The sequence below is a fragment of the Aythya fuligula genome, chromosome 6 (assembly GCF_009819795.1).
Source record: "Aythya fuligula isolate bAytFul2 chromosome 6, bAytFul2.pri, whole genome shotgun sequence".
Taxonomy (NCBI): Eukaryota; Metazoa; Chordata; class Aves; order Anseriformes; family Anatidae; genus Aythya; species Aythya fuligula.
The window spans coordinates 17,585,620-17,613,230 of NC_045564.1; the positions used below are offsets into that span (position 1 = coordinate 17,585,620).

The window sequence follows — 27,611 nt, forward strand, 5'->3', positions numbered from 1 at the left end:
TCATGTTCCTGGAGGGTTTCAAATCAGGATCTGAAGATTTTGAAGAGCTTTGTCTTTGTTTTTCGCTGCAGCAACTGCTTGACTAGGAAAGACTGTAGTAAATACTGATGTTATTTGTGGTTGTTTATAGCGTGCTTCAGCCACATAGCATTAAGTGTAAAAAAATTTTGTGCGTGCAACGGTCTTGGGAACGTTTCTTTGTATTTCAAATACCTTAATTCTCCGTTGTGTCAATTATAACCCCCAAAAATGCATTATTTAAAGCATGATCATAAATTATCTAGCAGAAAAAATCGACTCTGAAATGTACTACTCCTAGAAGAGGCAAGTTTGACCTTTCAGACCCAAGAGCCTTTTATTAACACCTGCCTGTAAGGAGAGCCATGCCACACGCAGCTTTCAGATTCAGCACCACAAAACTGATGAGGAAAGGCTTGAAGGGTTCAGTTTGTGTCACTTGCTGTTTGCCGTTTCCATTTCACAGATGATTAATCTTTCTGTGAAGAAAGGCCAGAGAAACAAAGCACATTGGGCTCTTCCTGCAGTTACTCCTTCTGAATGCACACTAGCTTGCTAACTAAAAGGCCTTTAGATTTCCTGCGGAGAGAGATGTTCTGAAAGTGAATGCAGCTGGTTGGAGGTCACCAGTGCAAGGCTCTTGCCATTGTGTAATGGAGGCTTTGGCAGGTTTCATTTTGGGGGGGGAGGGAGAAGGTGTTGGCAAAAAATTAATGCGGAATAAAAAGGGCTCTGGCCATTTGAATTAATTTCTTGAAGGGTGGATCATCAATAATAGGCTCAATTTCTTTTGCTAACAATCGAAAAAAAATATATTCGCGGTGTTTTTTCCCCACCCATTCCCTTCTCTTAATGGCATGTTTATATTGTACGTAGTCTCTCCCGCTGGATGCTGAAATGTCGCGTCTTACTGAGTTTGAAAAGCAATCTAAAATGTACCGATTTTTACATATGTTTTATGAGCTCTGCTAATTTTCATGATGGCGAGAGATGATACTTGGATAATATGTATTTAACTTTCTGATTATGTGATTTGTATTTCTTCAGTAATTGCTATTTCGCTTTAGTGACTCAAAGCAGGAATTTTTATTTTTCTGGGGTAGTAAAAGTTGTTCTTAAAAGATGCCATCTAATTTTTAATTCGTTTGTACATTTTGAATTTTAATGTATACACGCCATGTTTATGGAAGAGAATTGTCTGATATCCAGCTGAGTTTTTGACTTTGTTTTTTCTTGATCTTGCATAGGACGTAATGTGCAAAATCAAAACCTGGGTAATAGATGAAAAGAAAGCGGTCCGCTTCTATCATGATTGGAATGACAAAGAGGTAGGCTATAAGTATTATCCCATGAATTGACTTCTAATTTTGCTACCTGTTACTGTCTTCTCTTTTAAAAGTTTTTTTAAAGAATTCGTATTCAGAGTGTACTGAATGTTAAATTTATCAGTCAGTGCTGTGTTTGTCAGTGTGATCTACATACTGAACTTTAATTCTGCTGCCTTCTCAGAAATGCCATAAGGAAAATAGTCCTAAAATTAAGTTGGTATAACTTGTTATTAAAATTCTCTTCCTGTTTTTTGACTTCTAGATCGATGTTTTGAACAAGCATTTGTTTTTCACTTCAAAACCAATGATCTACTTGGTTAACCTCTCTGAAAAAGACTACATAAGAAAGAAAAACAAATGGTGAGTGTGTTCAGGTCAAATATCTAGATTTATTTCAATGTCACATTTTTTTCAATGGCAAATAATTCCTTGCTCATTAATATCAAAGTATGTTAATTAAAATAGGAATAAAAACTAACGTTGCACTTCATTTTGCATGTTATGCTCCCACTGATATGCTGCTGAGTACAATGCATATGGCGAAACCCTGAATGAAAGTGTAGAATAGAAAACAATATATTTCCTTCCCTATATTTTTATGTGAATCCACTAACTCTGAAGAAACAGCTTTGATTTAGAACTAAAGATTTAAATGAACACACACTTTTATCTTGTTGTATAATGCTGATCATCTGAACATCTTTTTCATTCCAAGGGAATGAATTGAATGCCAGAGGAGTAAAGCTATGTGAGTTGCACAGAAGGCTTTCAAACTGTGGCAAAATTGCGCATTTTAACAGTACACTTCTGTTGGCAGTTGGGTTCCTTGTTTCCTTGCTACTGCTTGCACTTTGCTTACAGTGTATAGGCCTGCCTTGATGGTCTTGAATGCCACAAACAGTGCGGGTTTTGTTCACATATTCCTGATATCAATATTATGACTTAAGTACATGATGGTTATGAAATCAATCTATCAGACATTCAGTGAACTGGTTGAAGATTCAGTCCTAGCATGGTAGACATATGGTGGGAATCTGCTGTTGAGAAGTACAGCATTTAGCATGTCAGAGGAAGCTCTAGATGGGATAAATATTTGGTTTGTGAAGGAGGGAAGAGATTAAATAGTATAATATGAAGAAAAATCAATAGCAATATATTTAAAAAAAAAAAAAAAACACAACAAAAAACACAACCTTTTTATATTTTTTTAGTATTCACATCTTTAAACACTTCACTTGTGAGATACTTTGAAGATATATAAACGCATGTTTGTGAACAGATATATGCATGTAACTCATCCAAACAAATCAAAAGTATCCAAAGCGGAATATCTGAATTCTCCTAAAGTATACCCTCTGTTTCTCCCTGTACTTCATTAAGTACTTAGATGCACATGGTTTCAATTTTCCATTAAAAATTCTCATTTCCATATGATATCAAAGAGTGAGAAGGCTTTAAACTGAAAAATAAACATTCATAGACTGGAAGCCAAAACAATAATTAATGTCAGATGGTTAACTCCAATAAATCATTAGAATAAATTCTGTGAAATTACTGCAACTAAAACTGTCCTTTTGATACTCCAAGAAATTTTGTGTTAGTATTAAAGAACAAAATCATTAAATAGGAACCTATGTCAGCCCCAAAACACAGAGTTTGGATTGAACTTGGTAAACGATGTAATAATCTTAAGTTTTTCATGTTTGGCCAAATTTTATAGTTGTTAATTTAATTTATTCATTCTTTAAATGTTTTAGATGTACGAATGTTTAAATTTTAAAAGTGGTTATATCCAGGAAAGTCTTTAAAATCTGGGTAGTAGCACTTGCTCTGTTAGGTGATTTTTTTCAAGTACAAACGTTGAGCTTTCCTAAGGTTTGCTATAACAGTACGGATGTGGAAGTTTATGTGAAAATGGATGCATCGGTTTCCCTGTCCAAAAAGGATCCTCACACCTGTATTTGGATGATTACAGGTAGAGCTCACTGGCTCTAATTGTACAGTAAATACCATTTCCCAGACCCTAATGGTAGACAGACTACTTAGGAGACGCCAGTCTGTGATTTAGCTGTCGCCAGTCACCCCATGTTTTTTGTGAGACTGGTTGTGATGATGACATAGTTAAACCCAATTGAAAGCAAATCTTTGTATTAATTACAATTTTTAATTCTTAAAAAAAAAAAAAATAAATAAAAAATCAGATGTTTGAATTGAGAAGTCATATAATGAAATGGTTTAACTGTTTCTATTAATGATTTAGTTTAAAAAAAAAAAAAGTATATCCAGATCTCATGGATGTTAGTGTAATTGTAGCTGAAAGATCAAAGCCTGGGTAGCTGAGTGATGTTCCAGAAGAGAATTTACCACATAGCCATTTTCAGTACAGTTTCTGCCTCCTGCTGTTCCTATTTTCCCTCAAGCTAGCCATTGACTACCCCCTGTGCATCCCTGCTCGTAAAAAATGATTGAGGAAGTATTTGTCATGTATTTATGAGTGGGAAACATTGTGTGATAGGGAAAGGCATCTACTAGAACCAGAAAGATTGCCATTTTCCTTCATTCAGCCACTCTGCTACAGCTTTAAATCCTCTGTTTATGCAACACAGCTTTTATATTTAAGAGCAGAATGAATTTTTTCTATGAAGGATGCTAACGGTAGGCTTTGCCATTTGTATGGTGCAAGCAGATGTAAATGATTAGAATATATTTTGCTGTTAGATGCCACTTAATTTGTGATTTTTGTTACTATTTTGAGGGGCAGAGGTACACATTTGAAATGTAAGCCACATTTAGACTAGTCGTTCAACTTGAAAAAGTTTATTCCTGAGCCTAATTCGTAATATTACTGTAATGAAAGTAAGGTTAATGCAGGAAATGCTCAGCAGTAAAAAAATGTTTTCATAAAACTTCTACAACTATAGAACTATTTAAAACAGCAAAGAAGAGGAGAGGTGTTTTGATTGTGGGTATGAGAGGAAAACTAAAACTGTCTTTGTTTTACTGGGTCGCTCTTTCAGAATTAATGAACATTTTAACTGTTAGCTAAAACACACATTTAAGTGCTAACATGTTATTTTTCAATCCTAGAAAAGAAGAAAACACAGTGAAAGATAGGACTATTGTGTGTCTGAGTAGGTGTGTTGACCTTTTGAAAGATGTAAAAACTGGAATGGCTCCAAGCAGCTACTTGCTGGTTTTAACAATGTTGAATTAGTCATTCAGTTGATTTATGATTAAGACCTAGCCCCTGAAGAGAAGCTGACATGGCAGCTGTGTTAGTTGCACTAGTGTTATGATCAGATGACAGTAATCATGATGTTGTATAGAGGAATCCACTGAAACTGTTCCTACTACGTATTGCCATGCTCTAAGTGAATCCCTTAATCCCTTCTTTTAATAATTCCTAATGATTTTTATATGGTTATACTACCACCTTAACACGATAAGCATGTATTTGAGCTTCATCATGATAGTATTCTAAATGAGTTTATTCTTTTTCAATTAAAACTGCTTTCTGAGTTACAAGATGTAACATAAATCCATGCCATAAGACTTGTCAGCCCTTCACCTAATTAAAGGTTTATGTTTAGGTCTTGCTAAAGATGATGCTTTTAGCAGATCATAATATGAAATTGAATTATGAAATATGCTGAGCTAATTAATCAGTGGATGTAGTGGACTGTACTTAACATACTGTATGTTGCAGCAGTTGGGAACGATTCTTTGCAGTGGGCACCAGAAACATTATGTGTCAGGCTAATCTTTTGACTCAACTCTTCAGGTCTAAACAATTGATTTTTATTTATTTTTTTTCTTCAGTCTTTGCACAGAATGCAACTTAAAGAACTGACTATGATGTTAAAGATTTTCTAACATGAAGCATGAAGTTAGGAATATGTACAGTGTCATAATTAAGTTGTTTGAGACTTGATACAGATCTTTATATATTGTTTTCTAAAACAATTCAGACTTCTTGAGTATCCAAATTTATGTTAACATTACTATCAAGGGTTCTTTCTCAGAATGTTAGGGTAGACATCTTGTTAATGAACAAGTTGGGTTATGATGGGATAGGGTAACTCTTCACATATCTTATTCCTATGCGTTTAAAGAAGGTGTGTTGGTTGTAATGAATAACCCTCTTCCTGTTAATTTTTATAGCGTTTGTTATGTTCTTAAGCTAGAAGAGCCACAATTAGGTGAGATGAAAGGTCTATTTTTTCTGGTATCATGTTTCTGACAGGCCACTAGCAGATGTCCCGGGAAGAGTATGGGTACAGATTAAGCAAATAGAGTATATGTGCCCAGCTTCTTGCAATCTGTTAGTGTAGAACTGACTAAGCAAGATGTGATATACTTATGGTTAATAATTTTTGACTGATTTTTATTCTATAAATTTAGCCATTGACCTTTTCAACCTAAGTATACTCTTGGCATCCCAATATCCTGGAGCAAGGACTTCCACGGTTTAACTATGTGCTATATGGAGAAGTACTTCCTTATGCTTGTTTTGGGTCTGCCACATCATAATTTCATTTGATGCTCCTTAGATCTTGTAGTATGTGAGTGAATAATTCTTTTTCATTCATCTTTTCCATATTGCTTCAGATGTTCCAGATATAACAAAAAAAAAAAAAAATCCATTAAGAAAAAAATGTCAAGGGTAAAGTACAAAAAAGACCCAATGGAGTTGTGCATTAAATTATCTGCTTTGCTCAATCTTTCACTTTTAGACTAGTTAGGAAAGAGTTAGCACCTGGTGGTGACTGGAGACTTGATGTTTTTGTTCTTGTTTCTGTGGGTACATGTCCACTGGTAGACTAGATCTGATAGTTGTGTGTTCTCCATCTTAGCAAAACAGTGAGGTAACTTTGTGTGCTCTTAGAGTGCAGAGGACTCAGTGCAAGAGGACTGACAGGAAGAAAAATTATATCCGGAAGGTTTTCATGTCTTCAGCACACCTGTTAAAAACAAGAAAAGAAAACTCAGGGAAAAAAAAAAACCCTCAGCGTGAAAAATACCCTTCAGCTCCATAACTTCCCCATCCACCCTTAAATAATGTCTGCTTTCAGAGAAGTCCTGAATATATTTTCTCTGTATAGGTTCTTCTTGGATTTATTAGCAGTGAATATTTGATCTCTATGTTTGTTTGTTTGTTTTTTTAAAAAAAGTTCCATAGCATTTCACCTACATTTCAGTTTGAAATCTTCCAAAAGCCATTTAAAACAAGCAAATATTAATGAAAATGGTAACATTAGTGTGACATATCATGAAGCAAAACATTTTAATGAGTAGTATTAATGAGATGTGTATTGAAGAATCCTTCTCCTAACAAATAGATTTACAGGAAATACAGACAAAGAACAGCTGTGGGCCAGCTCCACCTCCTTTACAGCTCAAAGTATGGTGACTAAATAAAAATATGAAACATCTCAATGTTAGTTCCACAAAACAATCTCTTTTCCTTGTCTTTGTTTCAGCCTTTTCCAAAAGCTGTCTGAAATACATGAACTTTGCAGATTTTGCTTTAAAAAATAATAATAATTAGGATCTGATATCTAAAAGTAGTTCCTCGCCTGAAAGGAGGGATCCTGTAGGTAGTGAATGTTAGCAGTGAAGAGAGAAACAGAAGTACATCAACATCATTTTGACATGGGGCATAAAGTCTTAAACCAGCTACAGCCTTTAGAACAAACAGTTATTCACAAATACCAGCATATTGGTAATGTAACAGGGTACCTGAGTCAGTGCAGAATGCTGTTGTCACTAACTTCAGCTTCTGAATTACGTTTATTTTCTGATTGTTGTGTATATTTAAATATACTGTAGGTCACATAGTCATGGATGTTTAGGCAGATAAATCATATTTTTACTGTTTCAAGAATGTAGAATTCCTTAAATTTCAGTTATAAATCGTGGTATTGAGAAGCTTCTATGATATAGTTGATTTAAGGTTCTCTTCTATGCTGATGGATCGGGGAAATTTTAATTTTTCTTAATATGTAGCACTTGTCCCTGCCTTACAACTGAAATCTTTTTTTTTTTAAAGTAATGAGTGGATAATTATATGTGCATAAACGGCATTCGGCATACACGTTTTACAGTCAGGTATTAAGAGTTAACAAGATGAGAATTTAGGTCTCCTCTTGTACCTGTGCTGCCTGTGAGACAGAAGACCTTACATCACGGTTTTGTTTTAACTAACCAGAGGCTTGCATATGTTTTCCATAGAGCACTTACATACATTAACAGGGGATGGTGCATGCTGTTTGCTTAATAAACAGCTATTCTTTATTATGTCTCATACAAATTAATTAATGAATACAAATTAATTTCTCACCCATCAACCTAATTGCAATCTCTTTTCTTTCTGGCATCTTTGCCTGATGTTCCCAGTTGGTTTCTTGTCACTGTCTTACCAATTCCAGTGACTTTTCAGTTTTTCTGTCTGTCCCGTTTATTTCTGTTCCACCCTTTTCCTAGCTGAAATATCTTCCTTGGATCTTTGCCAGATTCTCTCCCTTTTCTCTGGTTTCATCCCATTCTTGCTGGCTTAGTTCCAGTCCAGTCCTTCAGACTGAATTTCTTTCACCAGGCATCCCGCTTTGCTTTGCCTCTCCCTCCGCCCATTTTAATGTGAATGCATTTTGTTTGGGCAGCAGCAGGAACTGGAGACCTGTGTCTAAGCATAGGGAAGATGGGTTCCCTGCTCTCAGCTCCAGTGGGTAACCTCACTTCAAACCCCAAAACAAGCCAAAAAAGACCACAAACAAGCCAAAAAAAAAAATCTAGCTTCAATCATGTTATGGGTGCTGTGGGTCATATAAAGAGGTTAAACCTTTGAGACTGCTCAGTGTTAAATTTGAGGCAATTTTCTCTTGAGGACATGAGTTGGTGTTCTGTTGTTTGGTTTTCTTTTTCTGATAGATTATGAAGTTACTAAATCTGGATGGATTTTCACAGAAGTGCAGTGGTTCATCTCTGATACCGAATTTTCTGTGTGCCACATGTAAAGTTTTGGCTCCTAAGCAAAGCTTTTCAAAGAAAAAAAAAGTCATCTGGGATGTTTTAAACATGGACGACGCTGCACAGTGAAGCTGCTTTCAAAGCTTTCAGCCCACTTAATTACAACATGGCAGTTAGAAGTGGCTCAACCACTGATTGTGAAGTCAGGAAATAAGGCCTCCGTAATTCACCTAGGACATCTTGAGTCTTGAAACTGGTAAAATGGGTGGTGGTAGCAGGGAGCCTCCCAGTTCTTGGCAAGGCCTGTCCCAGGTAGATGAAGGTAGCCTTAAGCTATTCTACGACTCACCAAATACTGCAGACAGGAGAGAGCAGGGTGACCGCTGTAGGGAAGCACTGTTTGTGCAGTGTTGCAAAGGGTGCAGATGTCAGCCCTGCGTACCACAGCTCGAAACACCGGCTCAGCACTCCCTGTCCTCAGTGCGTTAGCTCCTAGAGAGTCTCTTGTATGTCCCAAGACCATCCATGTGCTTCAAGCTGGCTGTGCTATCAGAGTACCACAGAAGAGCCATTACTTAATACTTCATATCAGTAATACTGTGCTGAGTGAAAGCATCTCTAACTTCTCTGCAACTTCATCGCTCTGTGCGCGAGCTCCGTCTTACCCAGCCACATGTTATCCCAAGCCCTTTTCTGAAGAACTCAGATTTGCTTCCCATCTTCTGTTCCTTTTCTTGTTCTCTCTCCAGATAATCTTGTTGGGGTTTGTTGGACTTTTTTTGGCTGTCATCACTGAGCGCTTCAAACACAGCTCTGTGGCTGCAGAGTAATGTTGAACAACTGCAGCTCTTAAGTTCAGATGCTCCACCAGTTTTATAGTTGGCTCTTGTAATCTTAGGATTTGCTACCTGATAATGTAATAATTTTGAGTCTACTTTGGCAATTCTGAGAATCAAGCAACTTGTGCAGTAATTAGTTTAAACACTTGTGTTTTCGTAGGCAGAATCTAAAGCAGTAGGTGCTAGCTTTGCTGATAAAGTTGCACAAAACAGTGAGGAGTAAGAAGGGGGCATCTCTATTTGTATACCCTGTCCAAGCATTTGAGAAACTTTGCATTTTCACAATCTTCAAACTGGAAATTTTCAATAACTATTTTTGTCACCATTTATAAACACATGCTACTTAGGATATATAGTACTAGGGGAGAGAATAATCTGGCATTGGGTGTCAAATCAGTTAATTACACAACTTTGCTTCATTCAGTAAGCAGTGAAGAGAGGGACTTCCACAGAAAATGGTACGTGGTGACATAGTCAAAGACAATGACAAACTTTGTTGCAAAGTCATTGCAAAATGGCATGAAATGGACTCTGGCTGTATCATGAGGTACAGCATCCTTTTCAAATTTCAATCTGTTTAAAACTGTGAAGAATGCTCAAACAGATCTGAAACAAATCTGAGACGCATAGATATGTCTGAGCATTGATTTTTGTTACTGCATAGTATAGTTGGAGAAAGTAAAGACTGATAAATGACTATTCCTGTTCCTCATTCTTCCCATTTTTTTTGTGTAAAAGGCTTTAATTTTCTGCAGCTTGCATTCCAACACATGGTAATTTTGTGCTTTATGCCTTAGTCTTCTTTGCTATTTCCCTAAAAGCTTCTTTGCTGGTGACATAGAAAAATGTTTTTTGTTTTTTCTTTTTTTTTTGGGGGGGGAGGGAGGTGTGGAGGAATGCTCTCTATTTTAAAATCAAGTTACCTAATAAAAAATCAATGTTGTCTAGTAATCGTTTTGTTTTTTTTGTTTTTTTTTTTTCCCTGGTATAATGTCAGTCATCTCCTGAATGACATCTGCAGAGGTATCGTGCATTCTGTCAGTCCTCTTTGTCAAAGGCTTTCCAAATGTGCCTGGAGGGATTTAAGCGTAGCCTGTGTGTAGCTGTGGTCCTTCACTGAACACTGGTATCACGGGTGTGATTGGCTAAACAGCATGCTGCTCCCATGCCTAAACGAGGATTTCTAGCTTGTGAATAGATTCTTTTTCAGAATGTTTCTGTCTTAAATGCATTTGCTGAATGTCATTGCAGTTTAGTGCATAGCTTTTGACAAGGTACAGTCAAGCAGCCCCATATTACTTTTACTGTCAGCTAAATGAGTTTGGGTATTTTCAGTAGCTTGATACCTTTTCATAGGCTCAGTGCTGAAATTTTTAGCTTCAGAGATTTCTCATCTTGCGTTTTACTGGCTTATGATCTTAGATTCAGACTAGCTTCTATTTAGGGGTGTAGGCACCTTTCTATCATAGTGCTCACATGCAGATAAATCAACTAACTCAAACAGTGAAACAGATTAAGTAAAAGACAAAAAGAAAAAAAAACTTTTCCTCACTTGTCTTTGTTACAAGAAGGATAAACAGGGAAGGGAAGGCAACTTAAGAAATCAGCCTTTATTTTGAGGACCAGATTCTGGAATTTACAGTATGCTCCAGTTGAGATTTACTTGCTCTGAGCATCATCAACACAACCCCATCAGCAGATCCGTGGGGATTTTGGAACAGGGTAGGGTTCTAACCACCGTATCAGTGCTGTCCTCTGTCTACAGGATGGTAAATAGCTTTAGTGAATTCACTCTTACTCATTTTGGAGTAAAACAGTTTGAGCGCGTAAGACGGTAGATGTTTGTGTCAAAATTCCTTTCATGTTTCAAAATTGTGATAAAGACATTGCTAATGAAGAAGTTTCCTTGCTCATTTGTGGCTTGCGCATTATAAGCACAGCCACCTTTACTGCAGTGATTTTTGTGTGCATGAAATAACGTTGATGAGACAGAGAAGGGAGTAAGGTAAAATAGTCTTCTCAGTTGTATTTCCCAGGGATAAAGGTTATTCATTGATTGCAAATGAGAGTCAAAATGTACGTGGAGAAGAGCTCTTCTGCATTGTTCTGTTTACTGTTGACTAGTAGAAATGTATTCCCTTTTGTGACATAAGCTAAAAAGGTCTGGTTACACTTGTGTCATTACTGTGTAAGCGCAGTATGCTAACATACTGTAGCTGAATCAAGTTATCTGTTCTGCATATTTGAACCTCAGGAGAGTTTTGACATGGAAAGAGCAGTAGGGGCTGATCTACAACTGCCATGGTTTGGCTTATGAGCTAGAAGGTTAGCTTGTATTTGTCTCATTAATGAGTGGGTCTCATGCTAGAAAATAGGATTTTTTGTTCTTTTAAGTAAAGGGTGTTTTGCCTTTTTTTTTTTTTCTTCGCAAATCATCTAGTAGGGTTGTTCAAGATCACATTTAATAGAGCATTATTATTATGTTTGATAAGAATTGTGTATTCTTAAGTTATTGTATGTGAAGTTATTAGTTTGTTATTATAACGTATAGAGCCATGTGCTTTTCAGAATGAATGAGCATTGTTAGCCAGACAACATAGGAACAGAAGTTGCATGTACTCCATAAAGCAAACAAGTTGCTCTTTCAAATCAAGGAAAAAATAGATGCTTTGGGTATATGTGCCCTGCTTTTAGTAACATCTGTTGGGTCATGATTATTATCACTATATCTGATGTAACGTTTAAAACCCACCAGCGTACATTTATTTTTGTGTGGGTTCTATTGAGAAGTTGGAAGACGGAGAGAAAGGCCTTTGAATGACTGTAGAGAGGTGAGCAGCTGTGTTCTCATCCCTGTTCTATGCTGGATGAGGAAAGAAAGTATTTGCATTCCTCGTGTTAGGATCTGATACCTCCTGAAATTTTCTTTTGTGATTGGTCTGTGGCATTCCCATTCTCTGGGAGAATGGTTGATGGAATATTGCGGCTTTCTACAAATAAGTAAATGTTAAACATCAGTCAATGAAAAATAATTTATTACAAAAAGAAAAATGTCTGAAAGGAAATTCTTTTACACAGTTGGAAATAAAAGCTGCTTTGGTTTGGCATGCATTTTTCAAGTTTATTTTTATGCTGAAGTAAATTATTTGTTATACGGTTGACAGACATTTTTTCATTGACAATTATTTTTGGAAATATGATGCTTTAAAAATTATTAAAAGCTTTTTATTTTGTGGTTATAGCTCGATTTTATATATTAAGTATACGGATATATGTTTTCTTTTAATTGCTCCTTTTTCCCAAGTACGGTTACTTACCTTCTAAAGTTTTGGCAGAGGATTTTGCTTTCACAATTTCCTATAATGATTCAGTTTCCTATAATGATTAATAATGACTGATGTTCACACATTGATAGTCACTGGTTTTATGTATACTTGTTTTAAAACCAAGAATAGGTGCTTCTTCATGTTTCAATCGGAGAGAAAGGTTTATAGGTTATATCATTTTAATGGGAGACCTATCCCATTCGATAGCTTATTTCATAGTATATTTTCTTTGATAGTTTATTTACCCTTTCTTACCATTACTTGACCTTAATTATTGTTAATTTAATAAGAAATTACAGTAAGATAAAGTTTGGGATTTACTGTGTTCCAGCAATAATTACTGAAATCTGAAGAGATATTTAGAAGATAAATAGGTGAAAGAGTAGATGCACATGCTAGTTTTGTACTTCATTGGGTTGAACAGTGAGAATGGATTAATCAGATCAATTTGATAAAGTTTCACTTCGGTTTTCATGTACTGGCAGTGTTACAATTCTGAAGTTAAAATAATTTTAAATCCAAACAAATGGCTTTTATTAAAATAAATAATCTTAACACTGAATACATTGAAAACCTACAAAATGTTGTGGATCTAAAACATGTGATGGTTCTTCCAGCTTGTTTTATTTCAGAGGCTCATTAAATCCATACCTGTTTTTATTTAATAAAGTCTTGATGTCTCAGGATACTCAGATTAATGAAGTGTGTGTGCATGTGCACGCTTGTTCAGTTTCCTATAGGATTTTTTAAATTATTATTATTTAAAAATAACTTTATGGAGGGTAAATGTTTGTCTTTGGCTCCCTCTATCTGCCTGTCTCTATTTGTCTTTGTGAATTAATGATTTTTCATAACTTGCATCCATCAGATAGATTGGAGTCAGCTGAAGAATGTCTACAAGTATTCCATGTAGGTGTTCTGTAAGATAAATAACTAAGAATGTTGTCAAAGAGACATGGAGGACTAGTAACAAATTCAGTTATACAAGCTCAAAAAAGTGGCTGATGTCTTTATGCCTAGACTATATTTCTGAAATATTTTTGCATTCTAGTCAAGGTCTAATTTCTGCATTAGGTTTTCAATAAAGATATTGTTATATGCTCAAGGTATATTAAACAGAAGCATTTTAGTTGCCTGTCTTGCAGCAGCGTGTGTTTGTGTGATAGCCTTTTGTTTTTGATTTCTGGTTATGTCAGTGCCCTATTGACATAAAAGGTAACTAGATTGTTCTATTAGTGATTTCTGACACAGAAATGATTTGGTGTGCTAACGCTATTTCTGACAGAAGATATAAAGTTTTGACAAACATGCATGGCACAGCAAGTGTCCAATTCTAAAGAGCAAAATAAATGCAAACCACCATTATGGGGAACACAAACAGCCTGAAAGCAAGTTATCAGTAAGCAAATAATTGTTGAACTGTTATGAATGGAATAGGATGTTGAAATAGGGCATGATTGGCTGATGTTACATATGTCCTTGATTACCTTCCTTGTGCTTTTATCCTAATAAGTGACATTCTTTGTATTCCCTTGGATGGCTAGACAGTCTGACACTGAAGAAGAATAAATATTGCATGTGGTACACATTAAGCTGTCATCTAGGACAGCATTTATAAAAAGTAACTAGAAAAATTCATAAGAAATTCTGCAGTGCTACAGTTTCCTGGCTCCAGTCATAATTGTCAAAGTTCCTGACACATTCAGGTCTTCTGAAATGATTTGGGTTTACAGTTACTTGGTGTATGAATAATTATTAAGGATTCATTTTCTGTGATGATGCAGACTGTTAATGTTAGTTCTCCAAATGTTGCATTTTCACTAAAGGCCATGTAGTTTTTTTAAAAAAAAAAAAAAAAAAAAAGGCACAAGTGTGGTGTACGTAGCTAGTGCTGCTGCAGAAAATAGAACCAGCAGAGGTATATGTATAAAATAAAAGTAATGGACCAAATTAAAAAACTCGTTTTCAAATACTGACTTTGAGTCTCTGTGTAATATCCATTGTGAACATGCACTGTTACTGTTATTCTACTTTGGAAATAGAGCTGCTTTTTGAGTAAAATAGCAATATTCTGTCTTTTTTCCCTGACTTGAAGTTAAGACTCAAAGGCAACGTAGCAGGATGTAGTCATCTCTGCAAGGGCAATGGAGAAAAACCTTTTTGAACTATCTAAGCTGATGAGTTAGTGTTTGAATGGTAATTATTTTAACCTTTAATTTTGAGAAGAGGGAAGTGTGATAGTTACATTCTTCATACTTGCAAGTCAATTTCTTTTGATGACTTGCATGTTGACCAAATGTTCAATGGCTCCTTTGCCTTTCCAGGTGTTAATCTATCGCTTAATGTAATACCATGATACTATCTGGAACTTGACACAAAATGTCACTATTTTCACTACATATTGTATTCGTGGTATAATCTGGTTTTGCTACAAGTGAAAATACAGCCTTCTTCCATTTGTGGCTGTATGTCTCTGCATTTATGACAGTGTTGTCTAGTTAAGTGATCAGTTCACTATTTTACTGAATTTACACCATCCTGTAGGGAAAAAAAAGTTTATCTGAGGACTGAAGTAATCTCACAGATAGCATTGTGTGTGTTCTCATGCCTCTTCCAAGTAGCCTATAACTTAGAAGACCTCACTGTGAGCACCTTGGAATGGGAAAATAGATCCATTGGCTCTTTCATAAGTTTGCGTTTAATATTAATTGAAAAGCATTAAAATGGTCCTCAAAACCGTGTTAGAAAAAATGTGTATTCTTGGGAGCATGTAAAGCTGAAACACCTGTTTTGGTTGAAGAAAGTTTTCTTCAAGTATAACACAGCTCAAATGTTACAGGTAACTGTTAACTCTGTAGACCACTACAGAGCACAAAATATTTGCCCAACTGGTAAATTGAACTCTAAGTCCCACTGTGGGAAATTGCTTTGCTGTGCTCCAAACAGCAGTTATCTCAGTAATTGTACCTGAATTCTTTTGTGGCTAATAGACAGTTGATGTCCTTTTTACCATGACAGAATTATTTTTGCTACAACATTATTAATTGCAAAAATTTCAGATAAGATGTCTTCATGTAGTTTCAGATGGCATGAGCACTATTTTTAATTGGTGCTGCGAGTGAGCTGGTTTTTGAGTTGAGAACCTGCGTACCCCGCGTTTCACATTCTAAACTGGAGCTCGCAACAAGGAGCTTATCAGAGCAAATTGTCTAGTCCATCCCCTTCCTCACTCAAAACCTAATGACCCTTTATCATCATGGTTTAGATTGCTGGACACAGATGTGAGAAAATACAAGTAATCTACAGGTAACTACAGTAGCTGCACTGATGTTCTCAGAGAACTGACTGCTGGGAAGATAAAAAGCTTCCCACAGAGTCTGTGACTTTCCAGCAGCAAAGCACATCATGAGCTCATACATGAAGTTTTATTTGCTGAAGATTCACAATAAGATGCATTAGGACATTCAGCAGGGTCCCCTCTTAGATGAGCACAAGAATTCTGTGAGACTGTTAGTTGATGCACTAGTGCATGGCATCATACTAAAACTAGAAGGTCCAACAATACCAGTAATGTTTCTTTTTGAGAACATCACAAACTCCAACTGTAAAATCATATTGATATTAATGTAGTTTGTTCCTTGACTGTAAAAGATCTAATGTTGTTTGACATTGTTTTGTTGTTATTACAGAAAATATTCAGGCAGGAAGCAATGTTCTTCAGGAAAAAAAAAAAAAAGGCTGCTGGGTATTGAAATACAGAGTTAGGAGTATGTATTAGATATGAAGATAGAAAATTCTTGTTTGGAGAGAGTTATGTATGATTAATTACTGTGTTTTTTTTTCTTAGCATTTTTTGTTTTAGTCATGTAGCAGATCTAAAAATCACTGTATGTGAGATTGGATACTTTGCTGAGGAATGGGAAGGAAATAAAATGTTTTTCAGATAAATTTCATGTACCTTAAGGTTATGAAGGTAATGGTCTTGTTTGAATTTTTTTTTTTTTTTGTAATAGAAGAAGCTGCTGTAATACAGTTTTTGTATTTAGTGATTCAGTAAGGTTGAAATGTATCTATTAAAGCAGATGGAAATAATCAATGTGAATCAGTCTGAACTTTCATTCTCTTCTAAAGTAACTGAAGTATAAACAGTTACTTACACAGAAAAAGTGAATTTGGATGCTGAAATGCTTCCCCCCCCTTTTTTTTAATCATCTCAGTTTTGATTTTCTGAACAGAGAGAACATGGCCCCATCAAGCTGTTTGGTTTTTTTTTTTTTTTTTTTGAGGGCATGGGGTGGCATGAAATGTATAGATCCTCCAAGAATGAGGATCCATTCAGAGAGCAGTAGTAATAATAAAGCAGGCAATAAGCAATTAATTACTTTGATGACCTTTACAGAAAAGACTGATCATGAGAGAGAGAGAGAGAGAGAGAGAGAGAGAGAGGAAAAACAAACAAATACAAACAACACCTAAAACCCAGGACAAACAGAAACTTCAAACAACTTCCTCCCATCCAGAAACTAAAAACAAACCCCAAACAACTCCCACCCAGGAGATCTGATGAGGCAGACGGATGTCTGTTTCTCAGTTTCGATCCCTCTACCCTCTTTGGTCACCCTGAGGCTTCTGTGGTGTATTCCTTATTTCGCAGAGGTGCAGCTGCACTTGGTGGACCTTCAAGCAAGAGCAGCTGTCTCTGTTTTCTGTTCTTTTGTTGATTGTCCGGTAGAGGAAACTACAAGACATTGATAACCAAATATTGTTTGGTTTTCATCATTGCCTATTGCTTCTATTTTCTACTTTTGTTAATGCCCATTTTCTAGCTTTTGCCGGCCTCACTGATAACAGACAACTTTGTACTGCAGGTCCCAACAGCCACTTTCCAAAATAAATGATTTTATATGATTACATGTACCTTTCATTGCTTAGTAAAGGCATGCAGAAATATTTTCTCATTTTTAGTAGTAAATAGGAGCTACAGGAAAAGCTCTGTGTGTTTTGTTGCTTTTTAAGTGAGGGAGACAAAAGTGGTAGTGGTATATATATTGTAAGATTGATCCCCTCCCTTTTTTTAATCTTGAGATTAATTATAATGAAATCCATGTACAAATTGGAGCAGACTCAGTCTTTCATGATATATACTGTTTCATGTTCTGTAGTGACTTTAATTCTCAACTACAGTAGACATACGGAAAAATAGAAAAAAACACTGGCTGTTACAAAGTTTTGTTTGAGCTTTTTAAACTGAGTGATTAGCAGAAATAATGACCCTGTCAGCCTTAATCACATTAAAATGTGGTTAACATCATTTAATTTTTTCCACTTAATATGCGAAAATTTCCAGTAGATTTGCAGTGAAGGCCATTGAAATTCCATTAGAACAAGAATAAAAATTTCAGGCATCATTTATTCAGAGAAGGAATAAAGGTCTCGATTGAAAACTGCTGAATCTTTCTATTAGAGAAACTATGAATCATTGCATTGAGCAGTACCTTCAGCTTCTATAGTACTGAGTATGGGCTGCTTTTGAATGAATGGAATGCATTTGTACTGTGGTGATTTTTTGAAAATTGCAGCGTACAAGTTTTTGCACAAATTCAATAAACTCTTTTTCCTTAAAGAATTACTATGTGCTGCTTTATAAATGCTGTAGAGCTAAGAAAGCACTTCTGGTTTAGGCATCTTGTCACCAGGAAGTTCTGTGGTTCACATTATTTTTATTAAGAGATTTAGGAATGTAGTATCTTCCAATTGATGTGTAACATGTAGCTGTAGATTCTATGTGGTTAACAGGAAACTAAGGACACACCATATTGTCTTCTGCAGCCTTGGCACTTCTTGTGGGGTGTTCCACAAGTACGTGCCAAAGTACAGCACACAACTATAGGAGCCCACTAGAGAAACTACCAGCAGCATCTTTTACTGAGAGGAACTTCTCTTTCTAGGAAAGATATGATGTTTGTTAGTTGTACTGCAGCCTGCTGTATTTAGGTTCCCTTTTTTTTGTCCTTTGCCCATGAAAAGAGAAGACTTTGTCTGATAAGTAGAGGCATTCGAAAATTTATTTACTAAATAAAATTTATTCATTTTACTAATTGATTTATTTAAATAAAATGTAAGAAATTTATTTATTTAATAAAATATAAGAAAGTGCAGTGCTAAATATTGGTGTAGTAGTAAATACTGTGAGATACACAGTAGCTGAGGGCTTTTCTTGGAATTAGTCAGTTGTTACTTAAGAACTGCGCATACCTAACCAGAATTTGGATGTCTCTCTGATCTATCTGTAACTCTGTATAGAATCACAGAGTCATTTAGATTGGAAAAGACCATTAAATCCAACTACCAGTGTAACATTACAAGTTCACCACTGAGCCATGCACATCTATATGTCTCTTAAATACCTACAACGATGATGACTCCAGCCCTGCCCTGGTCAGACTGTTCCAGTGCCTAAACACCCTTTCCATGAACAAATTCTTCCTGATATCCAATCTAAACCTTCCCTGGCATGTCCTGAGGCTGTTTCCTCATGGTTCTGTAAGTTGAGGAATGAAAGAAACTGATTAGGATCAGGACCAAAACCGTTTGCTTTGCCCTGCAATTGAGGCAAAAGGAAGAAGTGTGGTAGAGATTGGAAGCCAGAGTAAGAGAGAGGTGCAGACTGAATGAAGAGATGCTTGGGGGGGCACTTGGAAGCATCTTTCTATGAGCTGCTGGACCAGGATGGAAAGCTGTGAAGATCAGAGAATGACACTGGGAAAAGAAACCAGGATGAGCAACAGAATATGAACAACTGCTGGATGGCATGGGAAAGTGGCTGTATTCAGGAAGAAGGGTCAGAAGAAATTCTCTACTCACTATGTTTTTCTCCATCTTACAAAGCAAGGCATTAAACTCAGAATTGTCTTTTTGTTTCTCTGCTCTTTGTAAGTATCTGTGATATTATACGGAAGGATGTCTTACCTCTACCCAGCTTCTTAGCACATCAAGGGGCTAGTAATTACTGTTTGTAGCTCACAGATAGCTTGTGTAGTGGATATGTAATGAGTACACTCAATAGAATTTAGCACACTTATTGGTTACCTTTTTAGAAATTGGAATTTATGTGCAGGTACATCAAGTGGCATAATGTTGTAAAGCGAAGCACTTTGAAGTCACAAAATGTCTGTGTGAAGGTTGCCAGTGCATTTCAGAATCTATTTCCTGCTTCAGAGGTGTGTCTGCTCCCGGATATGCTAACAGTTCCCTTTCCCTTACAGGGAGTATTGCCCAGTGTAAAGGACAAGCTTGTTCTTAAGGATGCAGCAGGGTTGGGTAGGATGGGAGATTTTTGTCAGTGGGATTCACTTCCTTTGGAGCTAAACTTGATACTGACATGAAACTGGAGGAGGACAAGGTGTACATGTAGCGTTATGTTAAAGGCAGTTGATCTGCCTGGAGGTTTGGGGTTGGAGAACTAGACTTCTCTTTTGTCTCTTTTAGATTGCCATTCATGATGCCAAGTAAGTAACTTTTATTTTTTTCACACATTTTAAACTAATCATGTTCTTCATTTGACCAGCTAGGATAATGATATCCATTGTTCTCATTAGCTCTATTTTTTCAAAATCTGGGCAAGGTACAAGTTTTAATCACTTATTCCACAGCTGTGATGCAAGTACTGTAGCCACATCTTCAGCCCTTTTTGCACCTTCCTCATGAGTGGTGTTGGATCCATGCCGACATATATGTGGTCTGAGAATATCATGGGTTAATTTTGACTTCTATTACGTATTCTTTTGGAAGAGCAGAATTCGTGGAGTCTAATTTTCCACAAGTTTGAATCTTGTTTCCTTAAAACAGTGATTACTGATGTATACTCATTCTATAAAAAAGAATATGTTGCATGAACAGTAGGTACCATCGTATTTGCGTGGATAGTGAGGATTTTGTGTGCGATGCTCAGTCTGCCAGCCTACCGCTGTTGGTCAGCTGGATAGCTACAGCCACATCAAATATATGATGGTTGAGTTCTTCATGATATTTCCTAGTGGAGACATTGGATTTTACAAAACCTGTAGGGACTTGATTTGTATCAGATTGAGACCCATTTGTCCCACTTCTGCATTTCTGGGTAGCGTTTGTGTACTTCTGAATTCACAAAGTGTAATGCTTCCTTGTAACTATATGGTAATCCCTAAATTACTGTAATCCCTCATCTGCATTCAGAACAGAACCAGTTATTGTTGGTAGCTACTTAATGTAATAATGACTTTCATAAGTTAATTAAGATTTTTTTTTTTTTTATCAGTAGCTGATTGTTTTGCACTTAGTACTGGGAGGCTGTTCACAGAACCTCACTGCTGTCCTGCTTTGAAAATATTCTGCCAATTTCCAGCCTACGTTTTTCTGGGGCTGTTTTTTTTCATTGGTGGTTTTGGTAGTTTTGTCCTGCAGATTAAATAGTATCTTACTTAATTGGTGTTTGCCTCTTGTACCTGAAGCAAGCAATTCTCAATTCTGTGTTTCTATCATTTATGTGAAGTTTCTGTTCCTCTGAAAACCTTAGATCTGTTCTGAAAATAAGTCGTCTTTCTGTGAATTGAGCTGACCACAGCTGCACGTAGTACTCCATGCTTCTGTGAATAGCTTATATGCAGGTGTAATGTATCTGTTTAAACAAAGGGAAATGTTTCCAGCAAAATATGTAGATTGCATTTGCTTTTTCCATGTTGCATTGTGCTGGTGGCTTAGAGCTGTTTTGAGGAAGACTAACATGTCATGATCCCCCTTCTCTGCCACTCCAAATTGATGATGATGGCTACTTCCTTGAGGAAGACGTCTCTTGGTCTTGTAGCGGATGTAGCAGGCACCTAATGCTTGTGTCAAGGTCATGAATGTAGGCATTAAAAAGATCCGTATAAGTTTGATCCTTGAGAAGCTTCGTTAATGAAATCCTCATACACCAAGTTGTTCTCCTGTCAACACATCAAGTGCATTACTCAGTGCATGGTCTGTACAAATCCACTTCCACCTCTTTACTGGTGAATGAGTAGTTTCACACACAGCACCGTATCAAATCCTTTATAGATGTATTCCTCCTACGTAGAAAATCATATGTCATATCAATGAGAATAAATTTATCAGGGCATGCTTTATTTCTTCCTTTAAACCAAATTACTTGCATTTACCAAGGTTATTTTCTGTGATTGTTTCTTCTTTGATGGTATCATTGCTCAACCAAGCTAAGTCTAAAATAGCTTTGCATCTGTTAGGTGACTCTTCAGTGGAGAAATGAATTTGACGATCACATACCAGAATAATGGCCCACTAGAATTTTTTTAGCGTTTTTCTTTTGACTTGGTCTGCCTTTAACCATATAGTGCTTACTAGAGCTTTTGCCTGTTGAGCAGGCCTTTTCCAAACCTAAATTCCATGGTATCTATAAAACAGAGAAAATGAATAAATCCATTTGGTCATTAAAACAAGATTGGTTTTCATGCATCTTATATGCTAAAAGCAAAAGTAATTTGTTTTAATCAGTTTTGTAGTGGTAAACAAATGGTATATCCATTATTTTAGTCTTCAAATGCATGATTGGGCAAAGTGTTTTTAACTGTTGTTTTGGACAGAAAGAAGGAATGAACAGAAAGTAGAAAACAGGTTATATAGGCTACCAGAAGTACAGAATTCTTTTGACTTCAATATTTAATGACAATGTACATTTATGTCATAGGCTTGCTCTTTCAGTGTAACTGTAGGAACGTTTCATATAGTATGTCCCATGCATATTTGAATTACTTTGAAAAAGTGAAATGATGTGATGTTTAGCTACAGAGAAATGTCAAAAACAATGCATTTATATGATATGAAAGATTTGCAGGCGCAAGCTAGCAATTGATAGTAATATTATAATTAGCTCTTTATGCAGGCTGTTTTTTATTCATGAACATTTTCATTTATGTTGACAACTATCATGCATGCCACCACACATGGAGCCTTTTACATAGTCAGAAGAGACTGAACACGAATTAGCTTGGTTTTGGGCTGACGTTCCCAGTTTTCTATTGAAAAGTGGTTTCTGGCCAGGTCATAAAAATTGAAGTAGCTTGCACTTCAGGTTTGGCTCTTTGATTCTGTTGTTGTTGTTAGTGCTATATTTGTAAGGGCAAAACATTTCACAGAGATCTGTAACTTAGAGGTGGAACTTTTTTCAGTCAAATACTTGTGTTAAAATGGCTGGGAGTGTTCAGTGCATCCTGATTCTATAATCAATAAGAAAATGAAGATAAGTAAACTGGTGGTTTTGTAAGTCAAGTTTTAGTTTGGTGTTTGCAAAATAGAAATGTTTTATATGTACTCACCCACAGGAGCATCTCTGACAAATGTACTTTTCCTTCCATTTCCAGCCATAAAAATTGTGTCTAACAGATCCTTTCCAGCCTGTCAGATAAGCAGTGTAATTTCAGACAATGATCCGTACTTACTTATTCCTGCTTCTGAAAAATCAAAGTTAGTGGTCCTGTAGGACAAGTATGTTTTAGTAGAATGTTCAAATATTGTTATTTTTTCTGTTTGCCATAGTTCAAATGGATAAACAGGCTGTAGAACTGAATATTTTTGCGACAGCTATTCAGGTCAAGGCATCTCTGCACACTGTGAAAATCCCTGTCTCATTTAGTGTTTTATTTGGGTATTATGATGTTCCTTTGACAGTATCTGTTGCTGTATTTATTAGAGATTATTTGGGGGAAATGTACCAGCAGGGGGTAAGACTTAGACACACCACAGAATTTTACATGTGCAACTTAGGCACTTAAGGCTATGGTTAGTTTCTAAAGCAGCCTATGAAAAGCAGAAATAAGATGCTTTAAGGAGAATGTTAGAACAGGAGTCCAAATTTAAGTCTGAATTGCTCTCAGAAGAGCCTCCTGGTTCATTAACTATGTAGGGAGCAGAGTGAGATTAGGTATTGGGTGTCTGAAATGAAGCATTGTATTCTTGGAGTTGCTATCCTGTGAATATTAAGTGTTCAGATAAGTAATTCTTTCATTGCTGTACTGAGAGCTTAGAAGCTGTTCCTTTTCTGGATAAATATCAAAGTTAATTTCTGATTTATTGAGTAGGGTATCCCCTACTAAAGCAAATTTGGTCTTTGTCAAAAAACACCCACAGCTTATGCCAATATTGCTAGCTTCTGTGAATTTTATTTCTAGTCTCGTTAAAATTGTTTCTAAAATGTTGCTTGTAGTACTGCGTGATGTCAAAGTGTGGACCTTCTCTATGGTAAGCTGGGTGCAGGAAACAAAATTAAATAGGTTTTATTATTTTAAATCTAATGCACTTATCCTAGTAACACTTGGCTCTTGCAGTTTTAATGCTTACATAGTTTTTTAACAACCGATGGAGGAAGGAAGAGAGAATTTGTGAGTTGTGTGGTATAGAAAGACTCCACAGTTAAGTTAAGAAGATAAAAAAGAATATTGAAGATGCAAGGAATATCTCTGCTTATCATGTGTGAGCAGGGGAAAATACTTCATAAGAGAATCAGAGAGCAATATTCTGAGCCAGTTTGTTTAGGTTTCATTTGATTGTTGTGCAACATTAATGAAAGCCAAAAGTAACACATGCTGTAGTCTGTATTTGTGTTACTTGTTGCAGATTTTTAATTAGCACTAGTGGAATATATTCCCAATTACTCTTTAAGTATAGTATCTTATTTCAAGAGTTGATACTATATATGTGTGTGTATGTGTGTGTATATATGTGTGTATATATATATACATATATATAAAACTATGTGGGAGTTTTATGTAGATCATATTTTTTGTTTGAGAGTATGGCCTTGTGTTTGTTACTATACGTGTGCACACAGTGCATAGAATTAGGGAATATAAATTTAAGATGTTGTCCATCGTGTGTTTCACATTCCTTTTCTAAAAGCATCACATATTCGTTTGATCAAATATTCTGTTTCTATGTGTTTTATAATTCCTTTTAATGGGATTTCATACTTTGAGACTTTGCATTGGTATAAATTATCCTATTTTCACACAGGATCCTTGAGAATATAGCTTTCCGTTTGACACAAGAAGCACTGTCGAGATGAAAGTTAAAATTCTTGTGCCATAACATAAACCTGACTGTGGAATAGGGATTCTTTCTGCTGATCTGTAGCATCTCAGTTATCATCGTTTTGCACATAGGTCTTGTGACTGAAATTTGCTATAATTTGACTGAGCATTTGTTAAATTACTGTTATAAACTTTTTAAGGTAACTTTTCAAAAGTCTGTACTTTAGCAATGATAGCAGAAAGAATGACAAGATGTGAATTTTCAAAGGCTTGTTTTCTGTCCAAAGTGTATCTGCCACAAATGGAGCCTATTATGTCTATAACCACGAAACATGTAATGTGCATGATTTGTTGCAGTCTGCATTGTTACGCAGTTCCATCAGTAGTTCCGTCCTGACTGTGCTTGATTCTTGCTGACAGCAAAAGCTACATCTTTTTTGAGTTAAGACAATTAATTTTCAGAATTGGCAGACCAAGGAGAACTGGAGACTGTAAGCCTTTCACATACAAGCAGGTGCTGCAGCAGCAGAATGGTACCATTTCCATTATTGTTTAAGTTATAATTGGTTTTGATCACTTTAATGGGGACTATAATATAACGAGGTATTACTGAAGTTGTGAACATTAGATCAGAAAGGAATGTTTAAAATGAATCTCAAGATCTTTATTCTTCATGAATGATGCTCCTTACAAATGTTTAAAATAAGGTTACCTTGTTTGACCGTTGGTTAGATGGAATTTGTTGTATAAGGTACTGGAAGTCTTTCCTTACTGAAAGCTTTATTGGCAGGAAAATCATGCTGGATTGTTTTGCCTCTTTCTTGCTCTCTTACCATCTTAATATTCTTGAATTTGGACTGGGTTTTAGAGATCAAGAACTTGATTTTTCTGTTATGCAGGCTTTATTTCTCCATGTTATAGAAGTATTTTGTCCTTTAACTGACATCTGTTTTCAGTTTACGGGTAACATCGTGTTCTCTGTTACGATTTCTTTCACAGTGCCCACATCTTGCAAACCCAAAACAACTAAACAAGCTTTGTGTTAGTTAAATCTTGATACGAAATATGTTCAAAAAGTGTTCAATAGCATAACGTTGTAAGTGAACTGTTAACATCTTTGTCTGTTTTAACATACCACAAAACAGTGAATACTGCCAGGTAGTTCATCTAGAACAGATAAACTGAGAACAGTATACTGCTAACATATTGTACTACATCAGACAGTTTGTTAACAAAATTGTGTCTTGGGTGTGAAGTGCTTTTACATGAATTTCCAGAAGTATTACCTTGATTTTTTTTCTTGTCAACTAAAGTTTTCTGCCTTGGAAGATACATTTTTTTAGTGATCTCATACAGGATAATTGTGACTGAGGACTTGTCATATACCAGCCTTCTCCAGTAATAAACGCTGAAAATCCTGATTGAACCTGGCTACGTAGCTTTGCTCTTTTTTGAGTGGAAGGCTGACTTAATGCATTCCTGTCCCTCAGTCTTCGGCTGCTCCTGCACCATCGTCCCATTCTGTTGACACAACTGGGTGTGAGGATACACGGGCAAGTGAATTGATCCAACTTTTAAAAGGGATATAGGAGTGAAGAAATGAATTCCCTCTCCGTCCCCAAGCTGCATTTTGCCAGATTGTTTTTGTTGGTGAATGGCTTGAGTATGACTGCAGTGAGTGCTGGTAGGACCCCTGCTCCATGTCTGGCTGGTAGCAGAAAAGCAGGTGTAACATCTGGATGGACAAGGAACAGGATGAGAAGCTCACGTCTAGATTATAAAAGACAGATTATAAAAGACATTTCTGTAGAAACCGGGATGCAACGTGAACTAAAATAGTAGGTGCAATACTGGTCACCCCATTTACCAAATGATTTTGTAGAGTTAGAGGAGATTTAGGATAACAGCAGTGATAGAGATCAAGGCCATGGAAAAACTGGCTTTGACATACATGAGGCAGAGAGCCTGGAATTACTTACATTTGAAAGGAGAACGTTAAGGAAAGTTATAAAAACATCTGAATAAATGGCAAATGACAGTGTAGATCAGAAACTTCTATTCTTCTTTTCTTGATATAGTATCAGTTGAAATTACAATTAAGTTAAAAATGTGTGAAATCAGGTCTGGTAGAACGGAATACTTTATATAACTGTTCTGTCATAAGATTCCTGAGATCACAGGATGTGTCAGAAGTCCCCAAAATTTTTGTGGTAAAGAATTTTAAGGACTCTTGCACTTCGTGGTGTAAGGCCAAAGTCAGTGTGTGGTGGGGGTGCAAGTGGCACCTGAGGGGTGAGATCAGTTCTCCACTCTGGCCTCTGGAAATCCATCTGGATTCAGCGAGTAGCTTGGGAGGCAGGATCCTGAAGGGGATATGAGCATCAGACTCTGGGAAGTTACCAAAGATGAAAGAAGTTGAAGCATTCAGGACGCGCAGAGCAAATGAAGGTGTGAGCTCCCACAGCTCTCATCCCAAGAGGCTGTGGGGAGGCTCCTGGCTAGGGAACAGCCCCGCAGGTGGGATGCAGTGGCTGGCTCTGAAGTGTTGCTGTGAAGTACTTGCAGGTGAGGGCAGGGAGTGGGAAGGGGCCTTTTGAAATCTGAGGGTTGCTGTGTTCTTCCAGACCATCTGGGAACCACAAATAAAGTAGAATAAATTCCTAAATGTCACTGATGGTTTGAAATGGGATCACCTAGGTCAGTAACAGGTACTCCAAAACTTTCTGTAAGTCTTTTTTCTTTATAAAAAGCAAACTGTCATGGTGGGGAAGAAAGTACCTTTTTATTCTTTAATATTTTCCTGTTTAGTCTTCCTTTCTGTTCATGTGGGGCAAGAAGAAAGGGATACCCTCAAAAAGAGCCAGGTAACAGTAAAAGTTACTGCATGTTCAACTGTTACAACAGAGTAACAGATTACGACCGGAGCTTTGTTTCCCATTCTTGATTTCTTCTATTGACGTATTTTGTGATACAACATTATTATATACATTGGTTTCATCATTTTCCCTGTTCCATTCTTCGTTGATAATAGAAATTTAGAATGAAAGCTTACTTATGCTGTGCAGGTTTGTATGT

General features: G+C 36.4%; 1 protein-coding gene across 1 annotated transcript in view; it reads left to right on the forward strand.

The window, feature by feature from the left end:
• The window catches only part of OLA1 (Obg like ATPase 1), a 94,937-nt gene that overhangs the window by 53,956 nt on the left and 13,370 nt on the right, over window positions 1–27,611 (forward strand). The window contains exons 6-7 of the mRNA XM_032189900.1: window positions 1,266–1,346; window positions 1,609–1,706. Of these exons, the coding sequence (XP_032045791.1) occupies window positions 1,266–1,346; window positions 1,609–1,706 (179 nt within the window). The remainder of the gene's footprint in view (window positions 1–1,265; window positions 1,347–1,608; window positions 1,707–27,611) is intronic.